Below are 24,364 nucleotides of genomic sequence, written 5' to 3'. Positions count from 1 at the left end.
AAAAACACTTCAATTCTCTCATCCTTGAGCAATTAAATTGACATTGATTACAAGAAAAATGTTACATACACACATATACATAATAATAATAATGATAGTTATCGATATATAAGTTAATTGGAATTGTTTACAAAAATACTGTTAACTTTTCTTTTTACTAAACGTAACTTAATAAAAATTAACTTTTAGAATTAATATCTTAAGTAATAAGCAGCTAAAGAGTTTAAATATAATGGCTAATGGCACTACAAAAATCGTATAAAAAATATGGTTATTTTGTCTTTTTGTTCTAATTCTAGCCTGTATGTATATATTTACATATACGTATTGGTATCTATGTATGTATATTCGAATGTATGCGTGTGTTTGTTTGTAAATGGATGTATGTGTGTGTATGTTTGTTTGCTTGTTAAGTATTAGTGTATATTTATTACTAGTCGTTCATTATCGTTCTATCGCTAAATATATACCTTAATATATTATTATTATCAGGCACTTGGAAACGTAGTTTCTCTCTTTTTTTTTCTTTAATTTACTTACACATATCCTTCGTTATACTTGCTTATTGTTTTTGTTGTTTTTTCTTATTTGAGCAACATCTATTTAATTTCGTTTCGTTTATTTGTCGTTCGTATTGCATAATGGTCCTTTCAATCGAGTATTTTAACTTCGCGTAGAGATTCTTTGTAATCTTGAGTTTCTTTCGCACTGGCCCTTTACTAACAACGCGTGAAGAATTGAGATCTAGAGACGGGATTTCGTTTTTGTTTATCATGATGCTCGCTATTGGAATTTCGATTTGTTTGGGCTGCTGGTGGACTGATGATTGTCGCTGATACAGGTGTTGGTGATGAAGGGCTTGTGCATGTCACCACTAGTGGCTTGGAATCAAACACTTTACTGTTGTTGTTGTTATTATTTGTCTTGGATGATTTTTTCTGATCACTTAATTTGGCATTCAAACGATGCACTTTCTCAGGACTTAAAATAGTAAGGCGATTGGTTGTTGCTTTTGTGGGGGCTGACAGTGTGAAGCTACGTTGGCTTCTTGATGCTAAGAGAAAGTAAAAAAAAAATATTATCTTATATTTTTAATACATAAATTTAGTTCATATAGTATATTTGAATTGCTTTTTGATGAATAATTAAGCTTGAAGTTAATGTGGTTTGTCTTCTATTTTATTTACTCCAACAATATTTCGCTTTCCTTCGATTGGCAAGGCGAAATATTGTTGGAATAAATAAATAGAAGACAAACAACATTGACCTCGAGCTTAATTATTCACCAAAAAGATAACAGTAAACTTCTCCCCAAAGAGGTATCGCATTGCAGCACGCCGTTCGGATTCGGCTAAACACTTGTTGATATGTAAGAAGAATGAGATGTCCTTAATGGCATGTTCATGTAAAAATTTACAATTTGAAAAATGTGATTTCATTATTCTTTTTATACCCACCACCATAGACCTCGAAATATTGCTCGACGACCCCATAAAGTATATATATTCTTGATCGTCTCGACAATCTGAGTCGAACTAGCCATGTCCGTCCGCTCGTCTGTCGAAATCACAGTAGCGGTCTAACGAGTAAAGCTAGCCGCTTGAAATTGTGCACAGATACTTAATATTAATGTAGGCCGTTGGGGATTGCAAATGGCCCATATCGGTTCAGATTTTGATACAGCTCCCAAACCGGTCTATAACCTGATATAGCTCCCATATAAACCAATCTCCCTCTTCAATTTCCTGAATCCCTGGAAGCCGCAATTTTTGTCTGATTTCGCTGAAATTTTACGCGTAGTGTTCTGTTATCACTTCCAACAACTTTGCCAAGTACGGCAAATCGTCCTATAAGCTGATATAGCTCCCATATAAACCGATCTTGATTTTTTGAGCCCCTGGAAGCCTCAATTTTCATTCGATTTGGCTGAAATTTTGCACATAGTGTTCTGCTATGACTTCCAATAACTGTCCCAAGCACGGTCTGAATCGGTATATAACCTGATATAGCTCCCATATTTTAGCAGAATCCATGGTGGTGGGTTCCCAAGATTCGGCCCGTCCGAACTTAGCACGTTTTTACTTGTTTTAACGTAATACGCGAATACGCATCGATCCCGACCACACGGTACTGAATTGCTTGCAACCTAAAACTTGTTTTAGACAGCATTAATACGGGCACTATAGCGCAGGTGGTAGAGAACTTGCGAGAGAACACCGTTCTGCGAGATCTTCCTGCGCCCAAACCAGACGGGCTCCACTGTGTTCAATTTCTATAGACCTCGGGAAAGCGTTTGCGTCATTTTGACCCTGTTTAGAAACTTTAAGCCTTTTTATCAATACTATTTTTTTGATTTTCCTTTACTTTTTCTTTGTTTACATTTTGTATGTCTTTTAAAGACATAATATTGTCTGTAACGTTTTACCGTCAAATCCACTAAAGTGTTCGCCGATTCGTTTGCCAATTTATTGATATTGAAGTCTCAAAAATTCAACTCTGTTCGTTGTTGTAGCCACATTGCATGTAAAGGTAGCGATCCTCGTCAAGCTTCTGTAGATGAGGAAGCTCGTTTCGGTCCAAAAGACCGACTGCCGCGGGAACAGGGTGGCCATTGGTTATTTAAAGGCGCCAATAACTCAGTATTTGTGCAAGAGTCGGTGCCGCCCGACCTCTCACTGAGACTCTTCGCTCGATACCGCTGATTGTCCGCGACTGCCGTTGGAGCTACTCAGTATGGAGCATTCCACTATCCGCAACCTGTGGATACGCGCGGTAGCTCGCAGCTAAGCTTCTCGTGACAGCAATAAACACCTTTGGTGTGGTGCTCAAATCTAAATCGGCCCGGGCTCTGTTCGTGACAGCTAAGGCCATGAGTAAGCCTTTTTTTATTTACTACTGTATGTTATTCATACATCATCTTTTAAGCATGTACCTAATAACTACCTCATCGTGTATTCTTCTAAATTTATTTAAGAATAATCGATAAGTACATTTAAATGTCATCGGAAAAGAAGACTAAATAAAAAAAAATCTTGAAACCTCGCAGTCTTAGTTGTTTTGTTTTCCAAAGTAAATTCGAGCTTATGTCCACCTATGAAGGTGAATGCCTATGTTCAAATCCTGAACATCGGAAATGTCGCCAGCATTTATCCCCTCTTAATGCTGCCGACATTTGGGAGGTGCCATGCCTTGCATTGGGTTTAAACTTGAATCGGAAAGCACTTCATTGATGTGTGAGAAGTTTTCCCCTGCTCGGTTCCTAGGCCAATTTTTACTCTACTCCCAAATGCCTTTCTTTTTTGAGTCCTATATTACCGTATTTGTAAATATTTCCGGTTAAGGCGGTATTTCAGAAGTGGGATGGCCCCCCAGACACTTGGGTTCTGTTTGAGGGTGGGGTGGACCCCAAGGTCTTTGTCCCGAAAATGGGTATCAATTTCCTACTCTTCTCACAAATAGCTTTTACATAAGGCACATATTGCCATGGTCGATAAATACGTCCGATAAGGGATGTAGTTTGGGGTGCGGCAGTTCCCCAAACACATGGCTCTTCAAATGGATATCAAATTCGTTTTTTTCGCTCAAGCTCTTTTCGTTTGAGCTTTATATTGTCGTGATTGGTCTATATATCCATTTTGCCGGTTTTGGGCGGCTCCCCAAGCACATGGCTCTTCAGTTGAATATCAAATTCGTTTTTTTTTCTTTCAAGCACCTTTCGTTTGAGCTCTATATTGTTGTGATTGGCATATATATCCATTTTGCGGGTGTGGGGCGGCCCCCGACCCCAACAATCGAAACGATGTTTTGTTTTTCGTGACCGTAAGGGTGCAAAAAAATTTCGAACGAATCGCATAACTAATCCCCGAGATCTGATATTTTTGGAAAATTAGGGTAATGAGAAGTACTTTTTAGAGGAGGGATGGCATCTCAGACATTTCGACTGAAATATAGATATCGAGTTCATGCTCCACTCCCAATTCCCTTTAATTTGAGCCCTATATTGCCATGGTCGGTAAATATGAACCGTTTGGAAGGTGTTTTGGGGATGGGACGTTGCCCTGTAAACAGATACCATATTAGTTCTTCACTCCTAAATACCGTTGACTTGAGCACCATATTGTCATAGTTAAAAAGGGGGTGCTGAAGGGCGTACTCCCAAACAATTGGTTCCAAAATTGGATATAAAAAACGCGTAAAAGCCTTTTTACATTATTACCAACAAAAAAAACTTTTCGTTGCGGTGCTATTTTCGATATAACAAAAATGTTCAACAAAAATCGCGGGTTTTTGAAAACGTTTTTCGCCTGCGTCACAATTTTCAAAAAGAAAAAAGAAAAAAAAAAATCACGCGATTAAGGGTAATAATGATAATGTCGGGTACAGTTTCCAAATTTGTGTCCTCCATACCAATGAAAAGTGGTAACTCATACAAAAACAGTCAGTTCCGGGGATTAAAATCTGACTATCACCCTCCCCACGGTAATTCCTGGGTATCGCCAATGATAGCATTTAAACATTTCTTTCACATATACATATTTTTTTAAAAAATTTTCAAAAGGAGTTCAAAATTTTCAAGGCCCTGGAGCAACGGGATTGACTTATATGACTTTTTTATGTCATATTCATTCTCTACGTAAAATTTCCATTAATTTGAGTACTATATTGCCTATATTACGTACACTTTCACTTAATGATGGGGAAGGCCCGAGCCCCAAAAACGAACTTCATATTCGTGGTCCTAGGGGTCAATTTAGGAGGTGTGAAAAAAATGAATTTTCTTCCATTTTCCCCGTAAACTGCATTTTTGAAAAGGGTTACAGTTTTCTAAACAAATACCCTTATTTGACTATTTTGAAAATTCTCAACGGTAACCCCGCCTGGGATTGTTGTTGTTGTAGCAGTGTGTTGTACACTGAGGCAGCGGCTCTTGCCGATGAAGCTCTCCACCGGGCTCAACCCGATACGTATAACCAGCTGCCTGGGCATGATGTCGACGTATTCGAAGTGTGTCCTGCTTCTAACCTGGAACCAAACATTTTGCACTATTCATATCGGAATCGAAAAATTCGTAATTCTTGTCCAAGGCTTCTTTGCCTCCGGAAATTGGCTGCTACAAAAACAAAGCCCCATTTTATTTGAATTTTCGTGTATATAATTTTATCACTGCAATGAGTATCTCTCTTTGATTAACATTTAAAGTTCTAAAAAACTAAGTACTGATTAATCAGGGGAATTTAAACACATCGTTACACATGGATAGCTCGCAGAGCATGGCAATCATTACAATAATAAAAAAAAATGTGGTTAATCAATCACCTATGCTTACCAGTTGATGTAATGGATGAAGTAAAGGATAATTTAAAAAAAGTTTACATTTATATTTAACACTTACTTGTTGGAATATCTGGTTTTGCATTTGTCACCCGCTTGGCTTCACTTGATTTTGTTGGTGACAGAGTTCGATGACTAAAACTTTTTGTTTCTTGGTTTCTCGAAGGGGTGGGAGATAAATTCAAGGTTTTTCTTATACTGAGTAGATTGCTGGAGACTCTTAACCTATCCTTTTTGGGCGGTAGACTTTCCGTTGTAGTGGGTGTAACCTCTAAAGAGGTGATGTAACTTTTAAACGTTCCCTCTTTTGGCAGTTTTGGCCTCTTTGGCGGACTTGTTTCCTTCTTTTCGTTTGTATTATTGTCGGCGCATATTTTGTCCAAATTCTCCAAGGAATCTGATCGTGGTTTATACATTTCGGTGGGTTTTGACTGTAGTAACTTGCGTCCAAACACTGGAGTTTGATTCACTCGGTAAGCATTCTTAACCTCTGTAACATGCCCATCGCTCGCCTCAAGGCGCTGAAACATTTTCAATGAATCCGGCGGAGATTTAAAGACATCTCTATTGCTTTTAACATTGAAGAAGGATCTCATTGAGTTTTGGGAACTGTTGTAGTTTTTTCGATTGGCCTCTTCGATGGCATCGATTCTCTTTTTGCATAAATTCAGTTTGGTGCGAAAATCTTCTAAGGCTACTTTGTAGGATTTGTCGGCAAGATTGCGTTTAATGTTATTCAAAGAGTCAATACTTGTTTGTTCTTGTTCTGCAATAGCTGCTACATTTGAGGTTGAGGGGCTGGTATGTCTTTCAATGATGTTCTCGTTGTTCTCCATTTGAGGCGATGAAATGGTTTTGGACATGTCTGGGGGGGATTTTTCAATTTCTTGTATTGTGTTTAGAGTAATGTCTCTTGTAGTTATGGGCCTAGGTTCTTCTTTCGTTGCTGTTATATTTGTTGTTGTCATTGTCGTTGACGTTGGCACTTCTTCAATGGCATTCACCTCATGATAGTTTAGGCTGGTATCACAGCTTGAATCAAAATCGGAGAGATTGTTTAGGTCGCGTACATTATTAATATGCAGTATGCCACTGCGGTTTATGTCCAGAATGAATCCTCGATCTAAATTGCGTTTGTTTGGCTTTAGCCTTTGATCATCACTTTGCAAAGAATCTTTTACCGCCTGCAAGACTCTATCGGTGCTTTGTTCTTCGCCTTGGTTGCCAGCATTTTGAGCTTGTAAGTAACGTTGCCTACGTCTGGCTCGCATACTATTGTGTATACGTTCACCAGAGGGTGAAAAATCCTTGCCCAAATGCGGCGACTTTGGTATGCCGTCTGGCAGCAATTTGCTTTCCACTATTTCCTCCTCCACTTTATCGACCAAATTTTCTTTGGGACTGTCTGCGGGAATATTTTGTACTGAGGTTATGCCTATTTGACCCACTTCGTCTAGATTATCACGGCTCAGGTTGGATTTTGGGGTCAAAATATCTACGGGCGTTGAACTTATACTACCTCCCTGATAGCTGTCTATGTCATACATAAGCTCCTGTGGTATAGGCTGATTTGAGGCTATGTACTTCTGCAAGTTTTCCAACCATACTTCCAATATTTCAAACGAAGGTCTGAAAGTGCAGATATTTGTAGTAAAATACCTTGTTGCTAAAGTTAGGAGCTTACCTTCTGTCGGGATTTAAATCGCAGCATAGAAAGGCTATCTTATAAAAGGTCTCGGGGCATTGATTGCAGAAAGTCTCACGGAAAACTTTTTGATTTAAACCAAAATCAGAGGTACGCGGCAAAAAATCTGGATCTGCTTGAACTCGGCCAATTATCTGAAAATTAAAAGAGAACTTAGGTATTTAATTCCGTTTCCCTCGCGTAGTATTTGTTTAAAAACTCACCTCACACAAAACTATGCCAAAGGAAAATACATCGACCTTTTCATCATAGATAAGGCCTTTCATCATTTCCGGCGCCATCCAGTACGGATTTCCCACCACTGTGTATCTCTGGCGTCGCTGACGACTCTTACTACGGCCCCAGGTACCCACATTTTCAACATTGGCATCCACCACATTCTCACTGCCGCCACTTTGGCTGGAGACCTTGCATTTTGTACTTAGTGATGTATTGATTATGCGTGCCAAACCAAAATCGGCCACAATTATGGTTCGATCATCCTTAACAAGACAATTCAGCGAATTCAAATCCCTGTGAATGATGTCTTTCGAATGCAGATAGCACATGCCACAAGCTATGTCCTTGGCAAAGGAAATGCGTTCTGGCCAGGTCAAAGGTAAGCCGGAGTCATGCAGCAATTCCTTTAGCGATCCTCCAGCAATGTATTCGGTGACCAAATGTAAACGTTTGTCCTTGTACAAAACCCCTATGAACTTCAGCACATTCTTGTGCTTCAGAGACTTAAGAACGGCCACTTCTTTGAGGAAATTATTCTGGGCATTTTCATCGACACGATAGAGCTCCTTCAGCACCATCACCTCCTTGGTGTTGCGGTGTGTGACTTTAAATACTTGACCAAAAAATCCTTTGCCCAACATTTCACCAACTACCAGATCGGAAGGCCGGAAGACGCGCGAAGGTTGTTGCTCCACGCGAAACGATTTTGTACGGGAAAGATCATTGTTGGGTAACGTTTCATCGGCATGTGTATCGGCACCCATCAGTTTGGACATGCTGGAACATCTTTCCTTGCCTCGAAAAGAAATCGAAGTACAACTGTTGGTTTCACTGTTGCAGGAACCCACCAGCTCACTGGCCGCCATGTTATTCAAGTTCTTGCACTTGCGAAGTTGCCGCGTCTTGGTGCCACTAATATAACCCTCATCCTTTCGTTTGTATATGCGTTCCTTATCCTGCTTTGTCAAACGTGTGGGCGATGCATCGTTTTGCGTTACAGTAGTCACTGTACTGCCGCCACTGCTGCCATAGGTGCGCCCAAACACCTCAACACTGGACGCAGAGGTTGTCAGAGGCAACGACACCTCGCTCGTAACCTTCTTAATATCCACATGACTGCAGCTACGACACACCTGTATGGGATCGTGTTCAACGGTCAATTGCAACACCTCCGTGCTGCGAATCATTTTGTCTATCTGCTCAATGGAGTTGTCACTAACCGGAGTACCATTGACTTCCAAAATACGATCTCCCACATGCAGGTTGGTGAGATTTACATCAATTCTACACAGCGAACAAAAGAACAAAATTTTCCATGGATTAGTCAAGAGGTTGCAGCGGGGCCCCACGTAGCACAAGTTACAAGTTAAAATGTTTGATGTTTTGGTTCATTACCTATAAGCCCCACAACACTGATCTATTACCGAGGTAATAAGGGAGAAAACGTATTTGCCAACACGTCCGTAAACCTTACAAATGAATCTGGATGTTTAGTTTAGTATTGTGTTTGCAAGAAAGCGAGGAGGAGCGTATGCGTTCAAAAGAGAAAAATGATCGAGTGACTTATTAATGTGAATTGTTTGGTATTAGTAATGCGGCAGCTAGCTACAAAGTATGATGTTATTAAATAGAATAAAACTCTTGCTTTGGTTAAAGTTAAAAATACCTCCTAGTGATCGTCATTGAATTATTTATACATTTCGCTACAAGCGGTATGGAAGGGTCGTCGTCGAAGTCAAAGATATCTTCTCTCTTACTTTGACATATTGATACAAACCAACGGCGATTTGCCACCATTACTGCTGATAACGGAATGCAAAATAAACATACGAAGAGTATGACCACACAAAGGTATGAACATAGATGGATAATATTGCATATAAAATATTATTTTTTGTTTTTTGTTTTTATAAATGTATGTACAAGGTGATATCGGGACAAAAGGATTTGCACATTAAAGATAAGCCATGTATGATAAATTAGCGAAATTGCAAACATTTTTCTGATTTTCAAATTTATGTCGTTAACATTTTCAATATTAGGAAGACGTGACTTTATTTGAGACACATGTATGTAAGTTTTTAACTGTGCTAAAACATGCCAATTGTGCTATTTTATTTTCTTTATTTTTTAACTTTATTTTTTAGTTCCCTATGTGATGCGTCACAATTGGCACATACATACATGGCTTACTCACGTTCAAGGTCATATTTGTTTCTACTCACTCAGAAATCCGCACAGCTGGACACAATTCCGACGAACTTCCTGTCAGCAGACCAGCTTTGCCGTCTATCGTTGAGGCTGAAGGTGAATTATATACTCGGGCATACCAGCTGTCACCACTACTGAGATGATGTCGCTGCGTAACATTTATATTGTCAACCGATAAGCGTAGACTGGATGTAATGTCCTTTGGTATTTCCACCAAACGTATGGAATGTGGTTTAATGGCATCCAAGGCGGCACCTTCACTTTTCATATTTTTCTTATAGCAGCTATCGCAAAAAAGCTTAGAGCGCTCCAGCAAAGCAAATGCTTCGCCATAGCCAATGAAGGTGTGACAAATGGAACAGCAAAAACACTCTGGATGAAACTTATGATCACCAGCCACCATAACAGGACCGGATATGAAATCGGTGCACTGTTGGCAAGCCTCGCCAAAACGTTGATAATAATCATCTCGGCAGAACAGCAGACCTTCTTTCTCGAAATACCAATTGTGCAGATGATTATCACATACTGAACAACGAAAGCAGTCAGTATGCCATTCTTGGCCCAAAGCTTCTATACTTTCCTCCTCATCGTTGGATGGATTCAATTCATTTAAGCAGCCAGCACAATTCGTTGTTAAACGGGGCAAACTTTGGGAATTATTATTGGAATGGTTTTTTTGTAAATGAGATTTTGATGTTGCAGACATATTCGAGACCCAGGGAATGTAAAAAATAAATATCTAAAAAAAAGAAGAAAAAGATAGTAACTAAAGAAAGAGACAAAACAGCATCTCAATTGAAGCTACAGTCGTTAGAAGGCAGTGGAACGTTATGGTCATTGCTTATTTAAAGGCGCCAATTACTCGCGCTTGTCATATCGAGTCACATAGGCACTCAGTATTTGTGCAAGAGCCGGTGCCGCCTAGCCTCCCAGTGAGACTCTACGCTCAATGCACCTCACAAAAAGGGAAAAGTCTTTCTCGAACCCCGGTAGAGGGGATGACAGGAACTCAGTCACTTTTGGCGACGTAACTGTGACCGATCCGAAAAGATGCGCCTGGTGTCAATTTATTGTGCATCCCGAGACTGACAGTGCTAGGACAGCCATCACTATTTACCATGGGCTAAGTTACGAATTTCATCCGTTGCGCCATCTCATCCAAGGCGTTGGGCCCCGACGGAATCTCTACACTGATGCTAAAGAATCTGGATCTAACTGAAGTTGAGTACCTTACAACTGTCCTCAACCTCTCTTTGGACACTCTGATCCCGCTACTAAAGCCAAGAAAGGACCAGAGTTTGGAGAAGTCGTAAAGACCGATTTCACCAGTAGCCAAAATGCTTGAGGCACTACTCTTCCCGAGCCTTGTTGGAGAATCTCCATTCGCCAGGCATCAGCATAGATTTCGAAGACTGCATAGCACAACAACTGTTGTGCATGCCATCACCGCACACATTTGCCGTGGCTTCAATCAGCCCAGGCCATGTGATAGGACTGTCCGCGTGGCACTGGACCTATCAAAGGCATTCGACACGTCATCGCCAATACGTCTCCAAGGCCGGGCCTGAAATGCGGGTCGCGTATTATCTGTGTGGCTGCCAGTCATTTGTGGAATTTAGGGATAAGAAGTCAAAGCACCTTAGAGTGAAACAGGGAGTTCCCCAAGGCGGGGTGATATCTCCGACACTGTTTAACCTCTACCTATACTCTTCCTCAACGAACTTGCCTCATATTTCGCTGCAAGAGATCTGAAGATATCTGCCAACAAATCTTTGGCCACATTGTTTACTACAAATACGCGTGAGGTGAATACTGAGCTAAAAGTGAGGGTCAATAGAGAAATGATTCCGACCATCAAATGTTCCAAAATACTTGGCGTCACACTTGACAGCTATTACACATTCTCCCCACCTGCCACAGCAATCTTTGATAAGGTCAAAAGTAGAAACAAGGTCCTAAAGTCACTTGCCGGTAGCAATTGACTGACAAAGGAACTTTGTTGACCACGTACAAAGCAATTAGCCGGTCAGCTCTGTGACACGCAGTTAAATAATATTCAGATCTGTCAGAATGCTGCCCTTCGAACTGCGAAGACATAACTACATGATGTCTAAGCAATACCTTTTGGGCTCTTATAGCAGAGACCATCCAAGTCATCATCTTGTGGATAGGTATCCACCACCCAGAAGCCTTAAGGTAGATCTGCATGATCTAGAGCGTGAGCTTCAGCGCTACAAGAGAGAATCTCTAGATCAAACGGCATATCAACAAACGAATCACTGACACTTTACAATCGTCAATATCTATCAACGGAGTAGATATCAAGCAGTCAGGGGATCTTGATGTTCTGGGAATGAAGATTCAATGTGATGTTCGTTGGTCAAAGCATGTATTCGAAGAGTCGAAGGAAGCATTCAAGTGCTTGGACTTTCTTAAGTGGTGTAACAAATATTTCACTCCTTCCGATCTTCTTAAATCTACACTACGTACATCAGGCCGAAGATGGAATATAACTCGCATACATGGGCCGGAGCTCCAACATCATCTTTGGAGCTGCTTGACCGTGTCCAGAGCCGAGCGTTGGTGTTGATTGGATATGGTAGAGTATCCACCAATATTGTTTCCCTTGAACATCGTCGAAATGTGGGTTGTGTGGCGCTGTTCTATCGATTCTTCCATGGTGTGTGTTCTTCGGAAATCAGTCTTCTGTACCTGATTTGAGGTGGTTTGTCAGAAATACAAGATTTTCTAGAAGCGCGCACCGATTTGTAATAATAGATTGGCCAGCTGATCGGATCATGCACTACCAAGTGAATTCTTTTTTCGCAAGGACGGTTCTTATGTGGAATCGACTTGCCTTGTGTCTTTCCCGCTTCTTACGACATCCAGAAATTCAAAGCAAATGTCAATAAACACTACTCCCTCTTTCTCCTCCTATCCTTAACTATCCTCTCCAATGCAATGCACTGCATATATAGGGGACATAGTGGGTCTAGACAACATTCATGCAGACACCGCCTCCCATTGCACTTGAAGAATTTTACCTCCCCCAGCAAACCAGAGGTGTTCTGGCTCAATTACTATACGGCCTCAACTCTTACAGAGCAAGGATTAATGCCGACGCGAAGGATGTATGTCCCAATAGTGAGTAGGGACCACTCGACTCAGACCCAGATCCCTCTGTACGCAACCAATCTTAGTAGTAGAGTTAGTTCCTGGATCTGGATACTCAACAGAATCAAGCAGACGAAAGATAGAACACAACAAAATGCTACACCAACAACATCAACTTGCCAGTTTTATATAATCCAGATGTCCCTGTCTCCACGCGTTTCGTTGCCGTTCAGTATGGTATCATAATTAGCCATTTTCAAAGTCTTGATTAAATTTTGAAAGAAAACATCACTTCTCCCCCTTTTCGTCAGCAGAATCATACTACAGCATTTAAAAGTGCTTTGCTTCGTTTTATCCCAACAGCAATACGCTCGTTGTCATTGAAATAAGCCAAATAAACAAACATTCCTCACTCTGGCTTACTGCCAGTGATTCATAAGTCGTCTCTACTCACAAACACACAAACTCATAACAAGCTACTAATAAGCCAAGGTACAAACAACCGTCCCAAACTCCATTTGGAGGAGTGGAGAAATACATAAAAATATATAATAGAAATTCTATAATGGGGAAATTATTATAATTACACTTCTCGAGACTCACCTTCTTATGGAAAAACAAAATAATACTTAATAAATGCTCTCCAAGACTTAGAAAGTTGAATGTTGCAACCCACGCATACTTTGCTGCATACTTCTTGATTTGTTCAATTTTTTCTGTTTACAAATGATTTCTTCCTGTTCAATATATTGTTGTCCATTTGGTTTTAATACACTTAATTTAATATAATCGCGATAATTTGTTTGAGTTTAAACATAATAAATATATATTGAAGATAAAGAATCCCTCGTTTGTCTTGTCGAAAATAGTAATTAAACTAAGTCTGAGGGCTAATCAGTGGACGGAAACGTATTGTAAAGTCGAACATAATATCACGAAAATAAATTAGTGGTGGTACAACAACAATAATCAATCTTTCTACGATACGTATATTCGTAGAGGGATTGGTTGTTGTTGTTGTAGCCACATACTACATTTAACGAAGAACAGCACAGACTGGAGCTCATCCAATGCCGGAGATTGTATTCTTTTCTGCTTTCTGAATAGTCGCTGAAATTTGTAATTTTTCTTGAGCGAAATTTAAAAGTCATCAAATGTTTTTGTTTCCTTACTAAAAGACGTTTTTTTTCTCTGCACTGATTGTTTCATATTTTCAAGGGGCTGACAAAATGGCATATGTTTGACTGATTCTCTCTTCTTTTCGGAATGGATATGAGTGAAAAGAAACACAATATAATCTTGATCAGTGCACAATTTATACTGTTAGATAACAAATTAATTCTTATAATTAAAAATATGCCTTGTCATGATACAAAAGAAAATCGAATTTCCATGTCAAAAATTATTAAAGCAATTAACACCTTTTTTTTATAAGTCAATTCCATATATAATCGGTCATATATAGGTCTAAATTTTTTCTGTGCGTTTGCTCGAAATCTCTTGTTCGAATAATTGAACAAAACTGAACACCCTAATATTTTCCATTTTCTTTGTGGGCGATAAATCTACAGTTGTGAACTTCTATTTGTTTATTTATTTACACTACAGCTGACAGCTGTTGTTTTGCTAAAGATATTGAGGGGTATTGTTTTTTTTTTTTTGTTTGGAATAAAAATATCTTGAAATAGATAAGATTTTAGATTTAGGAAGAAATGAGCTCCTTGTTTCGTTCGTTCTCTTCCTCTAAGCGTGAAGTTGCAGTTAAAGAGGCTATTTTAGAAGCATTGCAAGAAAACGTACGGGAAATTGAATACGATGTGAAGGACAACAAAGGTAATCACACTATACGGAATGAAAATATTTAAATATTTTCATAAATTCCCAACATTTGTATTATCCAACTATAGGGAAGAAAAAAATAGTTTTAAAATTGTTTAAAATCAAATTTTATGATACATTCGGATATTCGGATGCATTTCTCAGAAGATACATTGCACATCTATTACATTTATATCTTATTGTTAATACTCATCAATTATATAGAAATTTTAGAGCTTTGTGAAAGTAGCAGTGCTTTGGCCACGACTATGGAAGCAATTTTTCTTCATGGACTCAAAGATTCATTTTTGTGGCAGACCTTAAACGTTATTACTGAACTTGAACGTCGACCTGATCCGAGCTTTTGGTCTCCTATAATGGTTTTTCTACACAAGGAAGTTATTGAACAGGTATTTAGATGGTGGATAAACAAACACACTTTCATTTCATTACTATGCTATAATGCTTTGCAGATAACGACACTATCGCAATTGACTTCAGAAATAGGTCAATGCCGCGCCTGGATTCGACTATCTCTCAACGATGGTCTACTTTCTTCATACCTCATTAATATGAGCAAAAATTCATCTTCACTAAGTCCATATTACAAAAAGAATGCCCTATTAAAGGATACAGCGCGGCTGGAGAGAGCCGCAGTTCTTCTGAATACAATAGAGAACACAGTGCAATTTAAACTTCCCTTTAACTCAAGTCTTTTGAACCAATGGCCAGACTATTCGCTGCAGCTGTCTGGGTTATGGACTCCAACTTTGAAATCATGTCCGGTATCAAGTGGTTTAGATATAGCAGGCTCTTTAGTGGAGGAGACCATGGCAATTCCCATGCCGCAGCCGTTATGCACCAATGAGCTGTTTTCAGAATCAATTTCGAATAGTCCATTCCAGAGAAGTAACAACTTCCCAGTTGAAGAATTAAATACTCGCATAAATATTGATTTGTTCTTGCAAAAAGTCGATGAAATGGAAGAAGATGACGATTGTGCGACAGAGATTCAAGAAGAGGCACAAACATCAAATACGTGCAAAATAAACCCTGATATCCAAGAAAGTCGCACAGAGTCCACAGCTGTTGGTAGTAACTCCTTAAGTAATCTTATGCAAAAATCCTGGTGCTCCGAGGTTAATTCGGTCGAAAGCGCTGCTTCGCCCAACGATGATAACTCATTTAATTTCCATCGTTCGCTTAGCTTGACCAGTTCAGTTAGCTCCTTGCGTTCTCCTGCTACTGATAGATACAGCTATAATGCATTGTTAAGAAAACATGAACGACAATGCCAAGTGGATTGGACCGAAGTATGGGAGACATTTCTATTACAAAATTCAGCTGGACAAAGTATATCACAATCTACTCTCAACTGTGATGACGAATGTGAATCGAATAAATCGGATTTTGAAGTGGTTTCTGGAGGATCTCTGGAAAAATTTGACATACAAGATCTTCAAGATATGGTGGAGCAGCTGTGTAAACTGGCACGAGAACCAGGTCTTGATGCACAAGGATTTCTATGTAAATCCTGTCAACATCCTTTAGGCATTGGCTACTCAAATTTAAGGTGACATCGCATGAGAAATATATTTGAAAAAATATAGTTTTGAAAAATCTATATTTTCTTTAGTGTATGTGCCTTTAGTGGCTACTACTTTTGCGATAGTTGTATGGATATCGAACCAGTAATAATACCGGCGAAAATTATATACAACTGGGACTTTCGTAAGTACATAGTGTCCAAAAAAGCGGCTTCATTTCTGGCAGAATTTCGAACGCAGCCATTTATTGACCTCAAAGTAAGAATATTTTGAATTAATCTAAACGTAAATTACCAAATTTTAACATATTGAAATTTTTATTGTAGCATCTTAATCCAGACATTTACAATGCTTCAGAAGCAATGGCTGAACTGCAAGCTCTTCGTATTCGTCTTAACTTTATAAGAGCCTATTTATGTACATGCGATCCCAAGAGTTTTGAACAATTGCAATGTCTATTCTTCGGCAAAGAATATTTATACGAACATATACATCAGTATTCGATAGGGGATCTATCGCTTATACAACGCGGAACATTATTTCAGCAATTGCAAAAGGCCTTTAAAATTGGCGAAGCACACATATTGAAATGTCCTTTATGTAGTCTGAAGGGTTTTATATGTGAGATTTGTAATGGTCCAAGAATTCTATACCCATTTCACATTGAAACAACTTTTCGGGTAAGATAACATGTCAACTATACAAATGCAAAAAAATACCAGTTCGATAACTTTACAGTGCTCAACGTGTGGGGCCGTGTTTCACTCAGATTGCTTGAACGAAAAACAGCCTTGTCCCAAGTGTGAAAGACAACGTAAACGTGTAGCTGCAAATTCACTTAATCAAGAAATGAGCGATAATGTAGGATCTGAACAATAAATTAATTTTGTGCAAATTATTACGGCTTAGAAACGTTATGTACTAGTATTTATTTACACTGGAATTGTTATATATGTATTAGCATTAAGAGCAAAGCTTACAACCCATAAATTTAAGGCTTAACCCATATTTTCAAATAAAACAGCATACCTTTGCAAATGCAAATTTGTTCCATTACGGAACTGGGGCAAACAGTTAACCTGTATTCAGATAAAAAGTCAAAAAAAAAAATAAATTTTAATTTAAAAAACGTCTAATATACATCTTTTAATCCTTTAAAGAAATCATTATTGCTTACTTGAGCTTTGACAATTAAGTGCCTCGAGAAATGTTTGCTGTGTTTTAGAACTATAAGTGCAAATTCCGATTTATTGCAGTTATCGATAACTATCTAAGGCAACGTTGCACTCAACATATATTCATTTACAGGTTGTGGCAGTTGCCCAACAACAAACTATTGTTGCAACGAATAGAAATCTGACGTTTTCTTTTTCATTCTTTCTTTGGAGAAAAGAAAAAGAGGAAACGAGAGAAAACAACAAAAATGAAAACACACAAGTAAATTAACAAAAAAAATGTAACAACAAATCGTTAACATGTTTTGTAGAAATAGTTTGTAATTCAGAAGCAAAAATACTTACAAAATAGGTTTAGCTATTGTAGCTAAAACATCTTTTTTCTTCATTCACAACAACTTCTTTGTCAATTCACAATTACCCTCTTACTCAAATTTTCTCGTTTATTTCTATTCGTTGCAACTTCAAGAGGTTATGCATCTACTCTCTTCCACTATCTTTGGAAGAGCGAGCAAAATTTTGGTAATTGAGAGTTTCTAAATTTCTACTGGAGGTTTTTCCCTGCAGAAATTTGAAACAGCGATTCACATCAATTACAATAAATAGCAAAAGAGAGTAAAGTCTGTGTTTACTGTCCTGCAATTTTTTACCAGAAAAGTTCGCGAACAGACCTATTGTCTTCATATTTATCGATGTAATCGATTGCCATATGTTTTCATCGTCCGTGTCGTGGACTTTAACCGAAGATCATTCAACAGTGTGCAGTCAAGGTAAGGGTAGATTTCCTTAATTTGGTTATTGTGTCTTAGTTCAATTGTAGTATTTCTGAAATTAATATACAATTACTTTGTTATAGCCGTGTCTGAATTGTGTGCCAAGTTTTATAGATATGTTTGCTACTAATACAACTACTCGTGGACTATTGCGTACCAACCTTGTAAGTGTTGCTATGTGTATTTATGCCACAGATTTGAGGGAGAATATGTATATTAATTTTTCCATTTCGTCTATTTAGTTCCACCGTTGTAAGAGTACATTGGTGGTAGCTGAACACAATAATGAGGCTCTTAATCCAGTTACATTGAACACTATAACTGCTGCAAAGAAGATCGGTGGTGACGTCACAGTGCTAGTGGCAGGCACTAAATGCGGTCCCGTAAGTAGCTAGCTAGATGTTTGCATAACACCCATTCGTTATCTTTTAATATTTTTACAGGCTTCCGAAGCTGTTTCCAAAGTCGAAGGTGTTGCAAAAGTGTTGGTGGCTGAGAATGCTGCTTTCAAAGGCTTTACAGCTGAATCCCTTACACCTCTAGTTTTGGCAGCACAAAATCAATTTAAATTTACACACATTTTGGCTGGTGCCACAGCTTTTGGCAAAAATGTATTGCCTCGCGTTGCAGCCAAATTGGATGTTTCTCCCATATCTGAAATCATCGATGTTAAGAGTGAGGACACATTTGTGCGCACCATTTACGCTGGTAATGCTATCTTGACATTGCGTTCTAAGGATCCTGTAAAAGTTATCACTGTACGAGGCACAAACTTTGCACCAGCTGCAGCAACGGGCGGCAGTGGAGCTGTTGAACCAGCACCCGCCGGTGAATACGCTCAGAATCTAACTGAATTTGTTAGCCAAGAATTGACAAAATCAGATCGTCCTGAGTTGACTGGAGCCAAAGTTATTGTATCTGGAGGTCGCGGTTTGAAATCTGGTGACAATTTTAAATTGTTGTATGATCTTGCTGATAAATTCGGAGCTGCTGTAGGCGCTTCTCGTGCTGCCGTCGATGCTGGTTATGTGCCCAATGATTTGCAAATTGGCCAAACTGGCAAAATTGTTGCACCCGACCTATATATTGCAGTGGGTATCTCTGGGGCTATTCAACATTTAGCCGGTATGAAGGATTCCAAAACTATTGTAGCCATCAATAAAGATCCCGAAGCTCCCATATTCCAAGTTGCTGATATTGGTTTGGTAGCAGATTTATTCAAAGCTGTACCTGAAATGACCGGAAAGTTGTAAACATATGCCTACCAGTATATGCAAAAACAAATTAAACTTGTGGTCGATTGATTGGAGTAGATTCTATGCGAATAGTGAGATTGGTCAAGTGCATTTATTATTGAAATAGTTAAATAAATAATATTAGGATGAACGATTTTTAAAAATCATGGATATAATAAGTAACAAATATTAAATTTGTGTTATATTTTCGAAAATAAATGCATTGATGATTTTTTATATAGAACGGAAGTGGGTGATCGACCAAATTTGTGCGTTAGATTGACTTTAAAGGTAAAATGATATGGTCGTGGGTATAAGAAGTATAATAAAATTGTTAGGAATTTATTTCGGATATGCATCGAGCAACATTTAAATGGCTGTTGCGGCTGGCCTTGTGGCATTCAATTCTGTTGAACCAATTTTCGTACGGGGCAAATCTCGCATTTACACATCGGGAGTATTTCAGAATTACTTTCAAAAAATTGCAAATGATGTCTCCCCTTTGTTTCTACAGGGTTTTCTCAATTATGTTGTGGGAAAATTTTCAGTTTGCCTATGGTGGTGTGCTATATTGCTGTTCAATGCTGTAAACTAATTATGCAAAAGCTTTCTCTCTTCTCCAAGTAACAAGTTTATATGACTATAGTAAATGCGAGCTCACTCGAAGGCTTGTCTTACATTTCGATTGATATACTTTTCGAATGGAACAAAAAGAGGTTATGAAATGGGTGTTTTGTTGTTTTTTCCACAAATTTGCAGATATCATTTACTTGCTATTTTGAGACAACGTTGTTGTGTGCAACGAAAAAAAAGTGTCTCATCTTATAATAAGTTTACAATCGTTAGTAAGCTGATAACAAAAATCCCTACTTTATAACCGCCATATTGTACGGCGAAACACCGTGAATTCGCTGCATTTTCCTAATTACTTCCGCTTGATGAGGGGCTTTGCTTTCTTACCTAAAAAAACACACACAAAAAACTAGTAACCCAGGACCTGAAGGCGACAAGATGACTGCTTTTTAACGATCATTTAGCACTATCTCTTTATGTGCGTGTGTGTGTGTGGAGGGTTTTTATCGGTAGAGAGTTTACGCTAGCTATAATGTATGTACATTTATCAATAAATCTTTTTGAATGATACCCATCGTATACAGTATGTTTTTAAACTCCTGCATGAACGGTTGGCTTCTTAAGACGTAATGAAAAACATTAGCGTGTGCGTGATAGGAGCAGGTACTGCGGGCCTTGCTGCATTGAAAAACTCTCTGGAGCATCAATTGAATGTGGTGTGCTATGAACAGAGCAAGCAAATAGGTGGCACATGGGTATATGAGGATCTTTCACCCAATATAGAAGATGAATGCGAAATTCATAGTAGCATGTATCAAGGATTGCGGTACTGTGAATAATGAATAAAAGCTTTAAGATCAAATATGACTACTTTTTTTCTGTTTGCAGAACCAATCTTCCCAAAGAAGTAATGGGCTACCTTGACTTTCCATACCCAGAATCCATGGCCGACTCGTTTGTAAGTTCTCATGACGTCTTGAGTTTCTTGTACTTGTATGCAGAACACTTTGATCTTCAAAAGCATATCAAGTTTCAACATGAAGTAATTCGTGTCCTTCCACGTACCAATGGCAGATGGGAGGTATGGCAGACCATAAGTCATAAATCGTATAAAGATGCGGAAATACATACAAATTAATTTGAGTTACAGGTACATGTTAAAAATCGTTTGATCGGTAAATGCTTTGTGGAAATGTTCGATCGAATCTTTGTATGTAATGGTCATTATACAAAACCGCAGTATCCACGCATAGAGGGCATGGAGATTTATCAGGGGTGTTCAATACACAGTCATCTGTATCGTGAACCATACAAATTTGAAGGTATGTTATGTCATTTTATTAAAAAACAATAACAAAAACTCGGGGTTAGAGTAAACAAATTGAGGTGTACAGCTTAACAATGCATTGAACGTTTTCTACCAGAGGCTTTAGTCTGTTGCAACAATAAAAAAACGGTGTTATGAAAGTAAGTATGGCATTGACGTTGTGGGAGCTGGCAGACTTATCCAAGAACAATATCAGGAGAAGGAGGAAACGATGATTAGCTGCGTTCCTAAGGGCATAGAATGGAATGACTTGAAGTTAGGGGAAGAACTGGCATGAGTGTTGACATTGTGAATCATGAAACCGTGTTCTTCTATCGCCTGCCTGGTCGGGTATTGGAAACGGAACACGTAGTCATGGCGAAATTTATAAGCTGGCAAGAAGGAACGAAATGGATATTTGGCAGTAAAGGGCTGGATTTTGCCGAAGAGAATGCAAAGATATTCGTGGCGCTTCCAGTTGAAAACATGAACGAGAGACGGGTACATAATACGGTTGTTGTTGTTGTAACCACATTTTTACGTGGAGATGGCGATCCTCGACAAGCTCCATATGTGAGTAAGCTTGTTTCGGTCCATAGGAACGACTGCCGCGGGAACGTTATGGCCATTGGTTATTTAAAGGCGCCAATAACTCGCCTTGTCATATCAAGTATCATAGGCAATCAGTATTTAAGTAAGAGACGGTGCCATCCGGACCCTCTCTGAGACACTGTCCGCGACTGCAGTTGTAGTTACTCCGTATGTCAGATCATCCCACTATCCGCAACCTGTGAACGCGCCCGGTAGCACTCAGCTGAGATTCTCGTCAAGATGATGAACACCAAACAAATCGGAAGTGAGAGTTCCAATCCGTGTGGTGCTCGTAGTCATCCCGTGCCGCGACGGTTGTTTTTCTAGAGATGTGGCAGGATACACCACATACCTAGTGGACTTTTATGGTAAACCACCATGTATGTCAAAGTCTGTGAAGACTTTGGACTGGACTTTTATGGTAAACCCTCATGTATGTCAAAGTCCACAAAGACGCTGGCAACCTGAAGTCAATGTATTTGTGCTTATTGTTCGCCTGTTGCTATATTTTATCGCGATTACTTTTTTATACCCACCATCATAGGATGGGGGTATACTAATCTAGTCATTCCGTTTGTAACACCTCGAAATATTGATCTGCGATTCCATAAAGAATATATATTCTGGATCCTTTCGACATTCTGATTCGATCTAGCCATGACAGTCTGCCGAAATCACGATAGCGGTCGAACGCGTAAAGCTGCCCGCTTGAAATTTTGCACATATACTTAACATTGATGTAGGTCGTTGGGGATTGCAAATGGGTCATATCGGTTCAGATTTGGATATAGCTCCCATTTAAACCGATCTCCCGATTTGAATTTTTGAGCCCCTGGAAGCCGTAAATTTTGTCCGATTTGGCTGAAAGTTTATGGCTTCCAGCATCTTTGTCAAGTACGACCCAAATCGATCTATAAATTGGTATAGCTCCCATATAAACCGATCTCCCGATTTGATTTCTTGAGCCCCTGGAAACCAAAATTTCTTTCCGATTTGTCTGTCGATGTCAACAACTCTGCCAGGTACGGTCCAAATCGGTCTTTAACCTGATATCGCTCCCATATAAACCAATCTCATCCGATTTGGCCTAAATTTGGCACTGGTGTTCTCTTATGACTTTTAACAACTGTGCCATGTTGGGTCCGAATTGGTCTATAATCTGCTATAGCTCCCATATAAACCGGTCTATCGATTATCCCTGTTCGTTTTCTAGAAGCTTTATTTTTGCTGGTTTGACAGAAGTTTGGTACTTAGAATAAAATTATACCCTTCAACTAAATTTAGTTTGTACGCCCGAACTTAGCACCCTTTTCTTGTTTGATAATAGATTTGAAAGCAAAAAAACTTGCTGATTTCTTTCATAAGCACTTTTTCTCTTATTACTTATGAAAAATATTTAATAAATTTATTTTTTTTATTATTGAGATTACCATGATTGCGAAAAACATGTGTGAAAAACGCCACAGCATCCGCTTTATGTTCGACAATTCTGTTCGAATTAATTAAGGCGACCATAAAATGAACCATCGGAAACGCCGGAAATGGATGGTACACGCAGACCATGATTTTAGAAATTGAAAATACAATGCAAAGCCATCTTCTCGAAATTCCTAAGGTTGACCTTGCGTTTATCTTGTTTTATAATGACAACCAAACATCAATTAAAAGTGCGACATATTCTCAAAATGCGTTGTTTTCCGCTTCTTAGAGAAATTCAAATGTCTAGATTATCTATGATAGAAATTATAAGTGTTAACATGTCCAAACTATGATGTATCTCAATTCAATTTTTACTCATGTATTTGGGTTTTAAAAAATTACAGGCGAAGATGTACTTATTATTGGCGCTGGGCCATCAGGCATGGACTTGACAAATCAAATTAGCAAAACTGCTAAAAGAGTTTTTCTCAGTCATCACTTGAAGGAAGCACCTCGTACAGATTTCATGCCCCGTGTCACCCAAAAACCCGATGTACAACGTTTCACAGAATCAGGAGCCATTTTTAAAGACGGAAGCCAAGAAACGTTCTCCTTTGTAATATTTTGCACTGGCTATCAATATTCGTTTCCCTTTTTAAGCACTGACTGCGGCATATTTGTGGCAAACAATCATGTTCAGCCGTTATATAAGCACACTATCAACATAAATTTTCCCACAATGGCAATTATCGGCCTGCCTTTCATGGTATTGCCTACCCAATGCTTTGACTTACAGGTGAGGTTTGTTTTGAAATTTTTTAGCAACGAACAAAAGCTGCCTACCCAGGAAGAAATGATGGATGCATTACATGAAGATATGCAGGAGCGAAAAGAAAGGGGTCTGACTGAAAGAGATGCACACAAAATGGGTGAAAAACAGGTCTGTATTGAATTAATCGATATTGTCTTCTATCGCCACATTGATGCCTAATATAGTGGTTTGTGTTGTTCCAGTTTGTCTACTACCAAGAGCTATCCAAAATCGCGGGGCACAACGTTAAGCCGGTTATAGCCAAAATTATGAAAGATTGTAGCAAGAAGTATATCTTTGAGTTAGAGACCTACCGCCAGTACCAGTTTAAAGTTTTGGATGATGAAAATTTCCTTAAAATACATGTGAAATGATCAAAGTTGTTGATAATTTCTTTACATAAATGTTCTTAAGACAATTAAAATGTTTTTTTTAAATAACACCTTTATATTTTGGGATGCCTCTATATTGTACGTTAGGCCTGCCCTAAATTTGCTTATCTCTTATCATTGTAAAAGGTAAGAGTAAATAGA

The 24,364-nt window shown here is 38.8% G+C and overlaps 4 protein-coding genes and 1 long non-coding RNA gene across 9 annotated transcripts; 4 read left to right on the top strand and 1 right to left on the bottom strand.

Annotated features, from left to right (window-relative positions):
• Positions 1 to 309: 309 nt before the first annotated feature.
• Positions 310 to 13,299, bottom strand: LOC106096282 (LIM domain kinase 1). 2 transcript variants are annotated; one of them, XM_013263940.2, is made up of 7 exons: positions 13,187 to 13,299; positions 9,481 to 10,208; positions 8,651 to 8,737; positions 7,240 to 8,539; positions 7,016 to 7,170; positions 5,393 to 6,960; positions 310 to 1,054 (listed from the first exon to the last, which is right to left on the bottom strand). In XM_013263940.2, the coding sequence occupies exons 2-7, from the start codon at positions 10,173 to 10,175 to the stop codon at positions 720 to 722; spliced, it is 4,140 nt and encodes a 1,379-aa protein (XP_013119394.2). In that variant the 5' UTR covers positions 10,176 to 10,208; positions 13,187 to 13,299; the 3' UTR covers positions 310 to 719. The 2 variants fall into 2 exon arrangements, with proteins under 2 accessions (XP_013119394.2, XP_059225105.1); XM_059369122.1 differs by lacking the exons at positions 8,651 to 8,737; positions 13,187 to 13,299.
• Positions 8,491 to 10,128, top strand: LOC131997720 (uncharacterized). 2 transcript variants are annotated; one of them, XR_009398362.1, is made up of 4 exons: positions 8,491 to 9,106; positions 9,182 to 9,224; positions 9,298 to 9,328; positions 9,403 to 10,128. It is a non-coding gene; the product is annotated as an uncharacterized LOC131997720 (long non-coding RNA). The 2 variants fall into 2 exon arrangements; XR_009398361.1 differs by having other exon boundaries at positions 9,182 to 9,328.
• A 906-nt stretch (positions 13,300 to 14,205) lies between the features above and the next one.
• On the top strand, positions 14,206 to 17,021 carry LOC106096283 (uncharacterized). The gene is made up of 6 exons (XM_013263942.2): positions 14,206 to 14,416; positions 14,627 to 14,811; positions 14,875 to 15,974; positions 16,038 to 16,206; positions 16,275 to 16,628; positions 16,687 to 17,021. Exons 1-6 carry the CDS (start codon positions 14,296 to 14,298, stop codon positions 16,825 to 16,827), a joined length of 2,070 nt encoding a protein of 689 aa, XP_013119396.2. The 5' UTR covers positions 14,206 to 14,295; the 3' UTR covers positions 16,828 to 17,021.
• A 781-nt stretch (positions 17,022 to 17,802) lies between these two features.
• On the top strand, positions 17,803 to 19,350 carry LOC106096285 (electron transfer flavoprotein subunit alpha, mitochondrial). Its single transcript, XM_013263947.2, has 4 exons — positions 17,803 to 17,893; positions 17,980 to 18,060; positions 18,139 to 18,279; positions 18,340 to 19,350. Exons 2-4 carry the CDS (start codon positions 18,013 to 18,015, stop codon positions 19,147 to 19,149), a joined length of 999 nt encoding a protein of 332 aa, XP_013119401.1. The 5' UTR covers positions 17,803 to 17,893; positions 17,980 to 18,012; the 3' UTR covers positions 19,150 to 19,350.
• Positions 19,351 to 19,657: 307 nt separating this feature from the next.
• Positions 19,658 to 24,343, top strand: LOC106096284 (flavin-containing monooxygenase 5). 3 transcript variants are annotated; one of them, XM_013263944.2, is made up of 6 exons: positions 19,658 to 20,238; positions 20,329 to 20,530; positions 20,593 to 20,785; positions 20,855 to 21,026; positions 23,425 to 23,960; positions 24,017 to 24,343. In XM_013263944.2, exons 2-6 carry the CDS (start codon positions 20,334 to 20,336, stop codon positions 24,203 to 24,205), a joined length of 1,287 nt encoding a protein of 428 aa, XP_013119398.2. In that variant the 5' UTR covers positions 19,658 to 20,238; positions 20,329 to 20,333; the 3' UTR covers positions 24,206 to 24,343. The 3 variants fall into 3 exon arrangements, with proteins under 3 accessions (XP_013119398.2, XP_013119397.2, XP_013119400.2); XM_013263943.2 differs by having other exon boundaries at positions 20,289 to 20,530; XM_013263946.2 differs by having other exon boundaries at positions 20,289 to 20,530; positions 24,035 to 24,341.
• The last annotated feature ends 21 nt before the right edge of the window (positions 24,344 to 24,364 follow it).

Source organism: Stomoxys calcitrans, chromosome 5 (genome assembly GCF_963082655.1).
Source record: "Stomoxys calcitrans chromosome 5, idStoCalc2.1, whole genome shotgun sequence".
NCBI classification, from domain to species: Eukaryota; Metazoa; Arthropoda; class Insecta; order Diptera; family Muscidae; genus Stomoxys; species Stomoxys calcitrans.
This window is presented reverse-complemented; position numbering and strand designations above follow the sequence as displayed.